Source organism: Clarias gariepinus, chromosome 6 (genome assembly GCF_024256425.1).
Source record: "Clarias gariepinus isolate MV-2021 ecotype Netherlands chromosome 6, CGAR_prim_01v2, whole genome shotgun sequence".
Classification (NCBI taxonomy): Eukaryota; Metazoa; Chordata; class Actinopteri; order Siluriformes; family Clariidae; genus Clarias; species Clarias gariepinus.
The window spans coordinates 19,933,264-19,947,167 of NC_071105.1; the positions used below are offsets into that span (position 1 = coordinate 19,933,264).

A 13,904-nucleotide genomic window follows, 5' to 3' on the forward strand; every position below is an offset into this window, starting at 1 on the left:
TCACAGCTACTTTGTACTATATTAAATTGGAAAGCCTCCGAGCTGTTCTGCTATAATCTTACAGTCCAACAGATATGAATTAGACTGTAACTGTAGCTAACTGTCTAAAATACATGTCTGTGTTCTCTTACTAAATAGCCATACTGTAGAGACAGACAAAAACTGGCAGTCAAACAGTTGTATGAGACTTAAGAAAAACATTCAAGCCTGGCTGAGTTTTTTTTTCTTGCTGATTAGATAAAGTATTTATTTATTGTTAAGTTCTATAAAAAGTTAACAAATGATTTTAAATGGTATTCTTGTACCGTGTCAAAACTATTTCTGCTCACTGCCCCGCTGGTCAGCGTTCACATTATTTTTGTTCACCGTACTTGGGTACACTTGCGTATTTACACTTCCTGATACAGCAGGTGGCAGTATGCACCTACTTGGTTTGTGAGCCATCATTTAACACAAGAGAAGAAGAGAACAAAAAAATTTTTTTGGGATAGAAATAATTTTGTGGAAATTAAACCTCTTGGCATGCTTTCCTATTTTATTTGCTATATCAATGTTCAAATTGGCATGCGCTGTGCACACAGATTTCTGAGGAGACAGATGGTGCTGATGATGTTGCGTTCTAAACAATGGTTTACTGTTCAGATACAGTTGGCTTTTATATTTGATTCATGCTGTAGTCAAAGTACATAGTACCATGATCATTTCAAGTGGACTCAAGCACGGTACACTATGTGCATATTATGCAAACATACCAAACTTTGGGCTCACGTTTGCTCTGGTCCAGGCCTGAGGCTGTAGTATGGAAGCACTCCTAGAAATTCCTAAATGAATTCACATATCTCCTTAATTATCCATGTTAAGATCAAATTGCTGTAAATTAACCAATGAAGAGGAACATGCTCGCAACCAGCAGGAGTATTCCACAGCTGATGTATGTGTATTTGTAATTATAGTAGATGTCATTGAAATTCCCTTTCAACAAATATAATTAAGATAATCATATGATTAAAAGGTTTAATTTAAGTGTAAATCATCTTACATTAAAAAAATCTACAGATGTTGTGCCGTACTATAGCATACCTAGCATAAAATAAATCTGAATTTCAGACTTACCCAACAAAGTAATTAATTGACTTTTAATTAACTAATTAATTTTGACAGTTGAATAGAATAATCTGCCCCTCAGAATTTATAAATTCCACGCATGTAGGGGTTTTGCCCTTTGGAACTCATAGATTTCATTCTCAGCTTTTCTTGCTGGTGTTTTAATTTTATTATTATTCAGTTTTTCTTTTTAACATATAAATCTCATTGATTTGCCCTGCCACCCTAGAATTTTTCTGAGGACAATCAGATTATTCTGAGACCATCTTATATTTACCCACATCATTGCACACAGTTACTTGAAAATTACTACATGAGTAAAAATCGTATAAAGTTGATTAATACAATTCTTCATAATCTAAATTGGTTATAGCAGACAAATTACACTTTTTATACATTACTAATTACACTTTTTTTCCTTCTGTACATTCGTATTCATTTGAATTTAGCTCGCAGCGCTAGTCATGGACAAGATCACTTATTTTATGCATACAGAATCTTCTGCAGTTTTAATATCATCAGCTGCTTGCAGTGCTACAGCCATCTAATTGATAATAGCCTTGTCTGCAAAGTCATTGGTGGATTCTTCCTCTTTTCCTTTCATGTGGGATTTTCTAGCTTCTTCCTTTGCTTCCTTATCCAACAGTCTGTAGTTGATGCCCATGCCAATGAAGAGGAACATGCTTGCAACCAGCAGGAGTATTCCACAGCTGATGTATGTGTATTTGTAATCATGGTAGATGTCATTGAATTTTCCTTTCAACAAATATAATTAAGATGATAATATAATTAAAAGGTTTAATGTAAGTGTAAATTGTCTTATATTTAAAAAAAAATCTACAGATGTTGTGCTGTACTGTAGCATACCTAGCATAAAACAAATCTGAATTTTAGACTTACCCAACAAAGGTGGTGCTAGTAACACTGGCACACTCTCCAAGATGGTGACCAGGCCCACAGCACTGGAAAAGCGCTGGGCTCCTACCAAATCCATTAGGGTCTCAAACAGCACAGAACTCAGCCACCCAAACCCAAACCCAAAGAAAGCTGAATAGATCACAAATCCCAAATAATCCAGTGCAAGGGGGGCAAGCAAGTGGCACACCCCATTAAACATAACTGAAGCTGCAAAGAAATACTGTATTCTTGGTCGCACCCATTTGGTGTTGGCCACTATTCCCATGGATGGTCGCACCACCATGTCCACAAATGCCAGCACTGAGAGCAATGATGCAGCCTTCTCATTTGAAATATTCATACTTTTGGCATAGTTACTGAGGAATACTAGGGGAGTGAAAATACCACTGAACAGCACAATATTACCTGTGAGGTACAGGACGAATCCACGGTGTTTGAAGAGAGAAAGATCAATGTAACTGTTGATAATCTCCACTACTGTTTTCTTTTCTTCCCCAGAATTTAACTCCTTTACAGCTGGTTTGGGCTTCGGCCCAATAGGCCTCATGAGAGATCCAGCTACGCAACAGTTGAGCAGAAGCCCACCCAGGATAAGGAAGCTACCCCTCCAGCCAAATTGGTCATAGAACCAACTGTTCAAAGGAGCTAAAGTGGATAGAATTACTGGGGTACCTGCCATGGCAATTCCATTAGCAAATGGCCTTCTTTTGTAAAAATATTTACTAATCATGATAAGAGCAGGATTGAGATTAAATGCCAGTCCCAGACCTGTTAAGACATTATAACCAGACAAGAATAAAATATTTCATCTTTTTAATATAATAGTCACTAACATACAGTTGAATTTTAGATTTATTGTTCCATTGGGTAAAACATGTTTCATTTAACTCACCTCCTAACACACCAACAAAGAAATACAAAGCCTCCACTGTGTTGCAGAAAGATGCAGCAATGAGTCCAGTTCCAGAGAGGCAACCACCTAGTATCATTATTGGACGACTGCCATACTTATTCACCAAGATGCTGCTAATTGGACCTGTGGATAATAACATAGGGTTGTGGTTAAACATTCTAAAAGTTGTTCAATAGGATAAGGAAAAAAAATGTTCTGGTGCTTGATAAACTCGATAAATGCATATCTTTCCATTTTAACTTGGTTCCTGCTGCATTCTTCAAAATGTAGGACGCTATGGAAACTTCATGTTTTTGTCTGAGTGTAACAGAGCTACTTTGGATTTCTGTAAAACTGCTTTGTGATAGTGGCTATTGTTAAGAAATGCCATGAAAATTAAACTGAATTCAATAGAACTAGCTTAAGCTGGAAAGGAAACCAGACTTCTTTTCAGTGGTACATAAACTGAACAGGAAGATGTAAATTGGCTTATTAAGTCTTCAGGAGGAAACCGTGTTGAAAAATGGTTTGTTCCCTTTCAAAGGCTACACTCGATGCTGCGTGAAAACGCTATGGGAACATCTTGTCATGTTGCCGGTTGTGAAGCATACCAAACACGCCAAATTTTTGGCTTTTATAACCTCGGTCAGGTGACGTCATCTGATAGAACGCACCTGCAGGTTATAAATAGGAGTGAACCGGAAACATTACTCAGATTCTTGTCTTCACCTAGTTGTGAGCGTGTGTGTCTAACCAGCAAAAATAAGTGTTTAACTCACCGATAATGGCAGAGTTTAAACGAGTTGTCCCTCCGTGTGTATAATCCATATCGGAGGGCGATCTCTACACTTTACTGCTTCGATTAAGTGCTACGCGCGCGCCTCGCATTCCGAGCCGCCGCGGATTCCTGGGGCTAAAACACGTGCATCCGGCAGAGCAGTGAGAGACGGATTTAAAACTCCTTTCTTTCGCGTTCTCATCGGATCGTGAAATCCCTCTGTCCGCTCTCAAGCGCGCGCTGCGCTTCTTGTGAATGGGCAAGGATAAACATCCTCTCTTGCTTACGCGGAGATGGTAATAGGCTCTAAGCACTTAAAACAAAATAAATAAAAACATAGACGGCAGGTTCTGTTGGGTGGCCGGGGGCGGAGCCTCAACTACGCTTTCTCCCCTTTTCTTAGCAATCTCCATATGAGTTAACCCTTTCATGGAGTAAGCTGTATTCATCCCGTGTTTTCCTGCCATCAACTTATTTATTAAAATATAATTGAGGTAGGAACGCGGAGTTATATGATGACACCCAGATAGAAGAGACGCTTCCAGGCTATCTCTCTTCTGGGACATCATCCTTCCTGAAAAGCTATTACTTCCTTTCAAGCTGTGTAGACTTTTTATCTTCCCTGGAGGGAAAATCTTTTCAGGCAGCAGGTCAGGTTGGCGCATTGCACACCATGGCGGTTTTGCACGCCTACCAGGCTGACCTGCTGAGAGACTTGAGTACTGGCGGGGCTCTGCAAGGTAAGGTGTATTGGATTTACGCCGGGCCACAGACTTGTCTCTTCGTGCAACAAAGCAGACGACTTGTGCTATCGGCCGTTTTATGGCTGCTATGGTCTCCGCGTAGAGGCACTTGTGGTTGAATCTCAGGGGCATTAAGGAGAAGGATCGTGTATTCCTCCTCGATGCCCCATCTCGCCTCCCGGCCTACTTGGCGATGTCGTTAACTCGGTCGCCAGTAGGTTCATGAGGCAAAGTTATATAACAAGCCTTCGGGAAATTCCTTCCCCGCCTTGCTCAAGAGTCGGGACTGTCGGCCACCCAGTCTCGACCGGGTGTGACTGTTGCGAGGCATGAAACACACAAGGAGAGTGTTTTTGAGCTGGGCACCCCCTCGCAAGATTGGGGTGCGTCACGCAATCCGCCTCAAAAGAGGTCAGACTGGCATATTGTCTTCACAAAGAAGCCCTGAGGTTCATGTGCCCAGGACCGTGGGGGGTGGCCCCCCAATAGGGAGAGGCACGCAGAATTCCTTTTAAAGAATGAAGTGTTCTCCCTGGCACCCCCAGGAGATTGGTGTTCTTGCTCCGCCACCACTGGTGTTTCGGGCAACACCATTCTCCAATAAAATGTTAGTTCTTCGGGTTTTTCCTGCCGTGTTTCAGGAACCGAACATCTAACATCCCCCCCGTTTAACCAAGCCACTGAGCTTTGCCCCTTTCTGAGAAACTGGCAGCGTGGAAGCTACTGCCAAGTATATCTTCTTGGGTACTAAGCACTGTACAGAGAAACTACAGGATTCAGTTCTCACATCACCCTTCGCGTTTCAATAGCGTGGTCTCCACTTTCATGAAACCGGAAAGTGCAAGAGGAACGGGGGCTGCGTCCAATTTTTTAGACTTTGCGGGCTTTACCGCTATTTAAAAATAAATCAATGGAAATATTGCCACAACACAGGAGGTTCCTGAGGTTCACTTTCAGGGGCGAAGCTTACCAGTATCGGGTCCTTCCATTTGGTCTAGCTTTTTCACCCGCACATACACAAAATACATGGATGTAGTTCTGGCTCTTACGACTCTAGAGCATCCGTATTGAAATACATGACTGGCTGGCCCAGTCTCAGTAGCTAGCGCTTCGACATCAGCATGTCGTTCTAGCTAATCTTTGTTTCCTAGGATTGAGATCCAATGCCATGAAAGCATGCTCTTTCCTGTTTAGAGGACAACATTTTTGGGTGTCACATGGAATTTGAGCGTAAGGCACAGCTGTCTCCCGCACCGTCAAGGAAATCAAGCTAGACCAGAAAGTGACCATCACTTTCAGAGATCTTAGCTCTCATGGCAGCTGTATCCACGGTGACACCTTTGGACCTTCTGCACATGAGAGCATTTCAGTTGTGGCTAAGAACCAGGGGATTTTACTCTAGGGCCAATCCCCAATAAGGGCTACGCGCCAGGTGCTTCGTACCCTTCCTATGTGGTTCAGACCCCGGTTTCTGACTCTGGGTCCCACTCTAAGTTCGTCTTGTCGTCGCAGATGCTAACGACAGACGCTTTCCTCATGGGCTGGGGTGCGGTCTTAAATGACCGTCCAGCCCAAGGGAGCTGGAGAGGCCATCTTTTTGCGCGGCACATAAATTGCCTCAAAATCATGGCTCTATTTCAGGCCCTAAAGCACTTCCTCCAGCAGTTGAGACTACCATGTCCTAGTGCGGGTGGACAACACTATGGCAGTCTCATATATTAATCGCCAAGGCGGACTGTGCTCGCGCCGCTAAATAGCTAGCGCACCAGATTCCTGTCCCTCAGGGCGATTTACATTCTGGGAAAATTTCATGTAGCGTAGGTGGACCTCTTTGCCTCGCAAGATCAGCAAATGTCCCCTTTACTACTCTCTGACTCTAAGTCAAGCTGGTCTTCCAGCCAGCGTAATTAAGACTATTCTAAGTACTAGGACTGCCTCCCCTCAAATAGAATGTATTTGAAAGTTGGTGCATGACGAAGCAGGTAGACCCAGTCCACTGCCGAATTGTTTCAGTGCTGGAGTTTCTGCAGAAAAAATTTGTCCTCTGGCTTGTGCCCCTTGTTGAACCACTAAAGTCAGCGCCTCAGGTTTCTGACCCTTAAGATGATTTTTCTAAATGGTGTTACCTCTCTAAGAGGATCGGACAGCTATTGCCCTCTCCTATGAGGCGCGTGGGCTCACTTCGCCTCTAGGAATTAGGGCTCATTCAACCAGTGGAATCGCCTCATCAATTGCACTAGCAAGAGGTATTCCCTTGCAGCAAGTATGTAATGCACACATTTGCCAATATGCATCCCTTTGTTTTGAAGCCTTCTATCCTCCGCCTTTACAGCTTCGAAGCAGGAGAGACTTCACTTACTGTGTCCAGTACGTGCTCTTCAGATTTACGTCCACCACATTAGCCAGTGGCGTAAATCAGAGCAGCTTTTACATGGTCTGGGGCCGCAACGGGGGGTGGCCCCCACTACACTGGGCTATTGCCCTCTCCTATGAGGCGCGTGGGCTCACTTCGCCTCTAGGAATCAGGGCTCATTCAACCAGGGGGATCGCCTCATCTATTGCACTAGCAAGAGGTATTCTCCTGCAGCAAGTGTGTGACACGGAGGGTTGTCCTCTCCGCACACATTTTTTACATTTATAGTTTGGATGTTCATGCTACTCCGGGCCCACGGGTCCTCGAGTCAGCTACCCAGACATAGTTCTGAGACCTTCTCGGCCTTGTGCGCACACGCTACACAACCTTGGAGTCCAGACACTTGCAGTGCGGCGGCGTTGGCACTCTCGTTCCCATAGCGTTTTTACGCAGCATCGAGTGTAGCCTTTGAAAGGGAACGTCTCGGGTTACTTTGCTGTAACCCTGTTCCCTGAAAAGGCGGGAACGAGATGCTGCGTCCCAATGCCGCACTGCCTATGTGACCGGACGTCCGTTCAGACAAATCAATCTAAGGAATGTTTCCGGTTCACTCCTATTTATAACCTGCAGGTGCGTCCTATCAGATGACGTCACCTGACCGAGGTTATAAAAGCCAAAAATTTGGCGTGTTTGGTACACACATGCTTCACAACCGGCAACATGACAAGATATTCCCATAGCGTTTTCACGCAGCATCTCGTTCCCGCCTTTTCAGGGAACAGGGTTACAGCAAAGTAACCCGAGACGATCTCTTATTACAAACAAAAACTACCTTCTCTGAGCTGGCTGAAATAAAGCCTCCAAGAAATGAGATGAGCCTCAATTTTAAGGAGTAGTCTAGCACAACTATCAGGAGAGCACACTGTAGGTTATGAACTAAATGCTTTTAAGATATTATGCTTTTTAAAGAGTTTTTTTTTTAAATAATAAAATATACACTACAAAATACGATGGATTATTAAAATTATTTTAATGCTACATTATTTACTGAACTGAACTGGGTCATAAATCTGAGATGCAACAATTTGCAACAAACATACAGTGCTATGAGAAAATATTAGATTTTTTTTTGCATATTTGTCACTGAAATAATTGAGTCATCAAATAAATTTGAATATTAGACAAAGATAACCCGAGTAAATACAAAAAAAATACAGTTATTGAAATTATGGTTTCATTTGTTAAAGGAAAACGTTTCTGGGGGTTCATACAATACATCTTTCACAGACTAGGGATAACACATAGGCCAGGTATTTGTATAAAAAAAATAACTTTTTCAGTGCATATTGCAACGCACACAATTGCCCATCATTCTCCAAGTTAACACTATTTCCTTGAGCAAGCAATTCATGACATACTAGCATAATATAATTAGCGCAAACTAACACATTAACCAAGTTTGCCCCGTTCAAAAGATATGATAACAGCTAATGCCTATAAAAGATTGTGATGTTTTTTCTAGTGCCCTCATGGATATTGACTTTTGGGAATTAAAGACTTTTGGCATTTAAGCCCAGAACATTTATGACTGCCTTGGTGTGGTTCTTAAAACATTGTATTGTATCTATATTTTCAACAGGGATTAGAGTATTGGCACACATTTGTGTAAATGCTCCTTTTTTAATTTCTATAATTATAAAACCATGTTGTTTAATGAAGAAATGCTTTAAGCAACATCAGAGACTGAAAGAATATTCATGTTTCACCTCCTGCATATATGAAGCATGCATTGATAGAAGAGATCCATGAGACTTTGCTTGTGCTGGCATTGAAAATAACTTCGATATCTCTGTAGAACACAGTGATGCACTTTGGGAAGGCGAAGGCGAAACCAATAGAGATGAAGGCACCAGCCACCACTGCCCAACCCCAGCCCCCCTCTGGAGGGGTGTAAACCACAGGACCTTTGACAGCAGGCATTGTCTTTGGCTCTTTAATGGACAGACACCACACATACAGTAGAAACAACCAAGTTTTTTTATAGACAGCAATAATATATTTAATTAGCAAATATTTCCATAGTTAAAAAAGCAATACCACAAAGTTGCACTAAACCACTCTAAACAACCGAGGCAATGAATATCATTTGGATATTGGTGTCTGTTTGCATACCAAGACCTTTAACAATGTAACAAAGTGATGTAATTTATATAATTACATATTTTTTCCCCCTTTATTTTACTTATCTTAGCAGCACGGTGGTGTAGTGGTTAGCACTGTTGCCTTGCATGTCCAGACTCTGGGTTCAATTCCTGTTTTTGTATGCATGGACTTTAAATGTTTTCCCCATGCTTAATGGGTTTCTTTTGGGCACTCCGGTTTTCTCCCCCAGTCAAAATACCTGCAGCTTAGGCTGATTGGCGTTCCCAAGTTGTCCATAGTGTGTTTATGTGTGTGTGTCCTGAGTCTTCTGGGATGGGCACCCAATGTCTCTGGGTACAGGATGGGGCAATGAGTAAGTGAGTGTTACTTATCTCATAGAAGAATATATTACTACCAGCTCGACAGTGAAAAACCTGAGCGTAATATTAGACAGCAACATGTCCCTTAAAAATCATATCTCCAATATTACAAAAAAAGCCTTTTTCCACCTTCGAAACTGTTCACACAAGATCAAGAAAATATAATCATATAACCCCAATACTATCATCACTGCACTTGCTATTTTTTAAGTTTAGAATTGATTACAAATTAGCATTACTTACGTACAAGGCTCTATGGTTTAGCTCCTATGTACCTAGCCAGCCTTCTGACACGTTACAATCCACAGTGCTCCTTAAGATCACAAAACTCTGGATTTCTGGTAGTTCCTAGAATATCAAAGTCCACAAAAGGGGGTAGAGCATTTTTATATTTAACTCCTAAGCTTTGGAATAGCTTTTCTGATAATGTTCGGGGCTCAGACACAGTCTCCTAGTTTAAAAGCAGACTCAAGACACATCTCTTTAGCCTGACATACACATACTGTAATTCATCCCATGTCCTCATACTGCATTTGAGGTCCAGTACATTTAAATGCACACTCTCATCTAGTGTTACTAATATAATAACCGGCAACTATGCTAATTTTTTTCCACTTGTTCTTTCTTTTTCATTCTGGAGATTGTGCCAGCTCCAGTAGACAAAGGCCAACCTTGTGAGGATCCTGAAGCATCCAGAAAAGGACCAGCTCCAGCTGGATTCTGCTTCATGAGGGTTTGGAGCTACACATGCTGCTCCTGAGCCCCCAGTGATCCAGACCCCCACTGCATCTGTCTGATTTATCCTGGTGCCATCATGGTGCTAAACTAAACTCCATGTTAACTTAGACATCACCTGTTAAGTTGAACTTTCAGCAGCTAAAAAAATCCTGCTATCTTTTATGACTCAAATGAGGATGGGTTCCCTGTTGAGTCTGGTTCCTCTCAGGGTTTCTTCCTATTGCCATCTTGGGATTTTCATAATTTCCTTTTAATTTTTGTGAAGCTGCTTTAAAACAATAACCATAGTTAAAAGTGTTCCTGTATATAAATAAAATAAAATTGAATTGCATATTTAGCAGAGGTCATGGATAATTTTTTTGCAATCCATTCAGAAATCTGTGAATACTAACATGATCTGGGTGATAGCTTGCTAGCCTTCTTAATAATCACTGCCATGCTGTCTACTGCTCGCTATGGCTCTCATCTCTCATTCCTTTAGTAGATGCCATTTAGACTAACGCATAATAGTATAACATAAGTCAAAAGTTTATGGACACCTGCCCTCACACACACAGCCTTTTTCACACTTTTCTTACCTCATTCCTGATTAAATTATCAGGAATGGGGTAAGTTATAATAACTTTCCACTAGATTTTGGAGCATGGCTATGTGTGGGATTTGTTTCTTTAGCCACAAAATCATTATTGAAAGCTGGCCCAGAAACGTTAAGCCTTTATTTGGAAGGTCTTGGGTCCAGTCAGTGTTCCAGTTCAGTTGACTTGAGTACAGGTCTTTGTGCAGGTGACTCAGGTTTCATGTCTTTATGTTCCTTGCTTTCTGCACAGCACAGTTATCATGCTGAAACATGTTTGGGCTTCTTAATTCAAGTAAAGGGAAACTGTAATGCTATATCAAACACATATATCCTACTGTATACTATTATGTGGTAACAGTTTGGGTATGGCCCACATATGGGTATAATGGTCAAGTGTACACAAACCTCTGGCCATACATCCTGCAATCTGTGTTGTGTTTATCATGCATGATTTTCCAGTACAGCCTTTATTTACTATTTTTAAGAATTCCGGTCAAGGTCTACATTACATGGTGTTATTTATGATAACATTAGCAATACATTACAAAAAAAAAATATTTTTTTACAAACTACTACTAAAAATAAATATAAAGGCAGGATAGGACTGAACAAAACAGTTCCTTTTCCTGTTGTTTACAGAAATACCTAGTCTGTATTTGCAATTGTGCTACATTATTAGGTTGTTTAAATTCTTGTAGGTAAATATAATACTATCCCTATTACCACTGCATTTAAGAAAGTCAGTAAGCAGTTACTACAGGCCAGTGTTTTCTTATATAAACCCTAATGAATTAATGCAATAAGTTAACAAATACCTAGTTACACAGATTAGCCTACTGTTCTCAGTATTAAAATAAATATTTAGTTACAATAAATTATTGATTGTTGACCTAAAATGTATAATTAGTTTTGAGCCATCTCATCTGTTTGAGTTGCATTAACCTTACTTCTTTTGTTCAGTTTACAAATAAAAGTATACAATGTAACACTTTCTGTGTAGCTAATAAAGCTTTCTAGAGATGATTTCACAAAAATGTAAGTAGGGCTAAGGACTATTTTGTTTGGAAAATGAACACATGCACACACGCACGCACACGCACGCACGCACGCACGCACACACACACACACACACACACACAATTGGTGTAAAATTTAATTACAAAACAATTAATATGAGTTCTTATTCAAAAAAATAAACTCCCTGAGCAGAACAAAACATTTATATAGAGCAGTATTTTGGTTAGAGAAATTTCACAAACAAAATAAATATATTTTCAACAACATCATTCATTAACATTCAATAACATTTGGCACAATCATGGATAATAATAATAATAATAATAATAATAATAATAATAAATGCTGCTGATTATGCATATTAGTATTAGTACAAGTAATCTTATTGTTACCACTGCTACGACTACTACCACTACTACTATTACTACTGTTACCTATTACTGCTTCTACAATGGCTAATGATAATAAGAAAACTTATACTAATATGCATCATCACCATTACCATGATTGTATTATTATTATTATTATTATTATTGTTATTATTAATACGATTATTAAAAACAACAACAATAATCATCATCATCATCATCATCATATTAATAATAATAAATGAACAAGTTAGTAAATGCATTGTGTTCAGGAATTAAACATTTATGAAAAATATAATCAAAAAAGTACCTACTTAGCTTGGGAAGTTTATTAAACAAATATTCTGCGAGCAAGCAAGCATATTACTGCATTACTGTATTATTACATAATACTGCAGGTTCAAGAACCTTACATTTTCTTTTTTGATTTATTTTTAATCTAACATGATCTTTTTATGCATTTTTTTTTGCTTAATCATCTTAATAAAAACTAGTCCTTTGAATTTTTTTTTTGTGAAAAATTCTGTGCTTTTCGTATCATATCGAACACTTCATTAATTTATTCTTTATACCATAAGCTACAAAAAGTAAAGGAAATTATCTATGCATGAACTGTTTTAAACTGTATAAGTTTTAACAGTATTATATGAAATGCTTAATGCATCACCTTTCCATTTTGTCATATTATTAAGAATTCACCGGTGGTTAAAAAAAAAGATAAATATAATATTTATACATACCTCCACGTTTAGTCTTCTTTATTTTGCCCTTTCAGAAATCAGCACTTCTTCTCAAATGTGCCACAATACTAATTAATGCATAATCATGTAGTCTCTCTATATACTTAGAAATGCCCATGTTGTGCCCTCATTTGTAATGTTTGCATGTATGATAACATTACTTGGAATAGTCCATTTAATAGTTAAATGACCTTGAATGGAAGACATTAAAAATTCCACAGTAATTAAAAATTCTTTTAGAGATATTTCAGTACTACTGTAGGTTGTGAATGTTATTTGTAGTTGCTCCAGATGATAAAGGATAAAACAAAACTTTATTGCACATATGTGACAATCAAAGTAAAGTAACAATACTTTTTTAATTGTAGCTGTCTACAGCAGTTATTAAAGTATAGTTAGCAGGAGTAATGATCTTTTTATTCCATATAGCAAGTACAGAAAGGTGATAAAAAACAGAACAATACTTTCTACATATTATTATTATTATTATTATTATTATTATTATTATTATTATTTGACTAATGGAGTTCTAAAACTATACAATAGTTATACAGATTTGTATCTGTATCTGTATGTGTTACTGATTGTATTGTGTAACCCAACCTTCAAAAAGCAAACAATCTTAATATTTTGCTGAATTAATTAATTATAAAATAAACTTTCCACACTGTATCTCACTGGAATGAAAATGCCCAACAATAGCCTTTTTTATTAAATAATCCTAAAGACTCTAGGTTCCTGAGTAATTTTTTCCTTCCAGGATTTAACAGATAAATCTATATTTTTCTAAGATGTTTCCTAGTAAAATTTTGATTGCTAGGGACATAAATCCCATTTCAAAATCTTCATTCTTATTGTGTTATACAGTAACGAGTTTTTTTCTTCTTCACATATTGTTACACAATACAAGTGAGTCTAAAGGTCTAAAGTTTATATATAAATTTAACTTTTTAAAGCTAAGGCATCTCAGTTATCAGGTATACTGGACCAGGGAGCAAACTACATTCCAGAAACTGTATATTCAGCATCTTAAAATGTTAAAAATGGTAGGGAAATATAAACAACTAGCTTTTTAGCATGAAATGAGTGCCCCCTACTGGACACTGCAAATATTCTGCCTAATTTACAAAAAGTGAAAAAAAAAAAAAACATTC

General features: G+C 38.9%; 1 protein-coding gene across 1 annotated transcript; it reads right to left on the bottom strand.

The window, feature by feature from the left end:
* Positions 1 to 1,274: 1,274 nt before the first annotated feature.
* On the bottom strand, positions 1,275 to 12,807 carry LOC128526759 (monocarboxylate transporter 1-like). Its single transcript, XM_053498900.1, has 5 exons — positions 12,751 to 12,807; positions 8,555 to 8,779; positions 2,915 to 3,058; positions 2,005 to 2,790; positions 1,275 to 1,860 (listed from the first exon to the last, which is right to left on the bottom strand). The coding sequence occupies exons 2-5, from the start codon at positions 8,766 to 8,768 to the stop codon at positions 1,649 to 1,651; spliced, it is 1,356 nt and encodes a 451-aa protein (XP_053354875.1). The 5' UTR covers positions 8,769 to 8,779; positions 12,751 to 12,807; the 3' UTR covers positions 1,275 to 1,648.
* Positions 12,808 to 13,904: the final 1,097 nt, after the last annotated feature.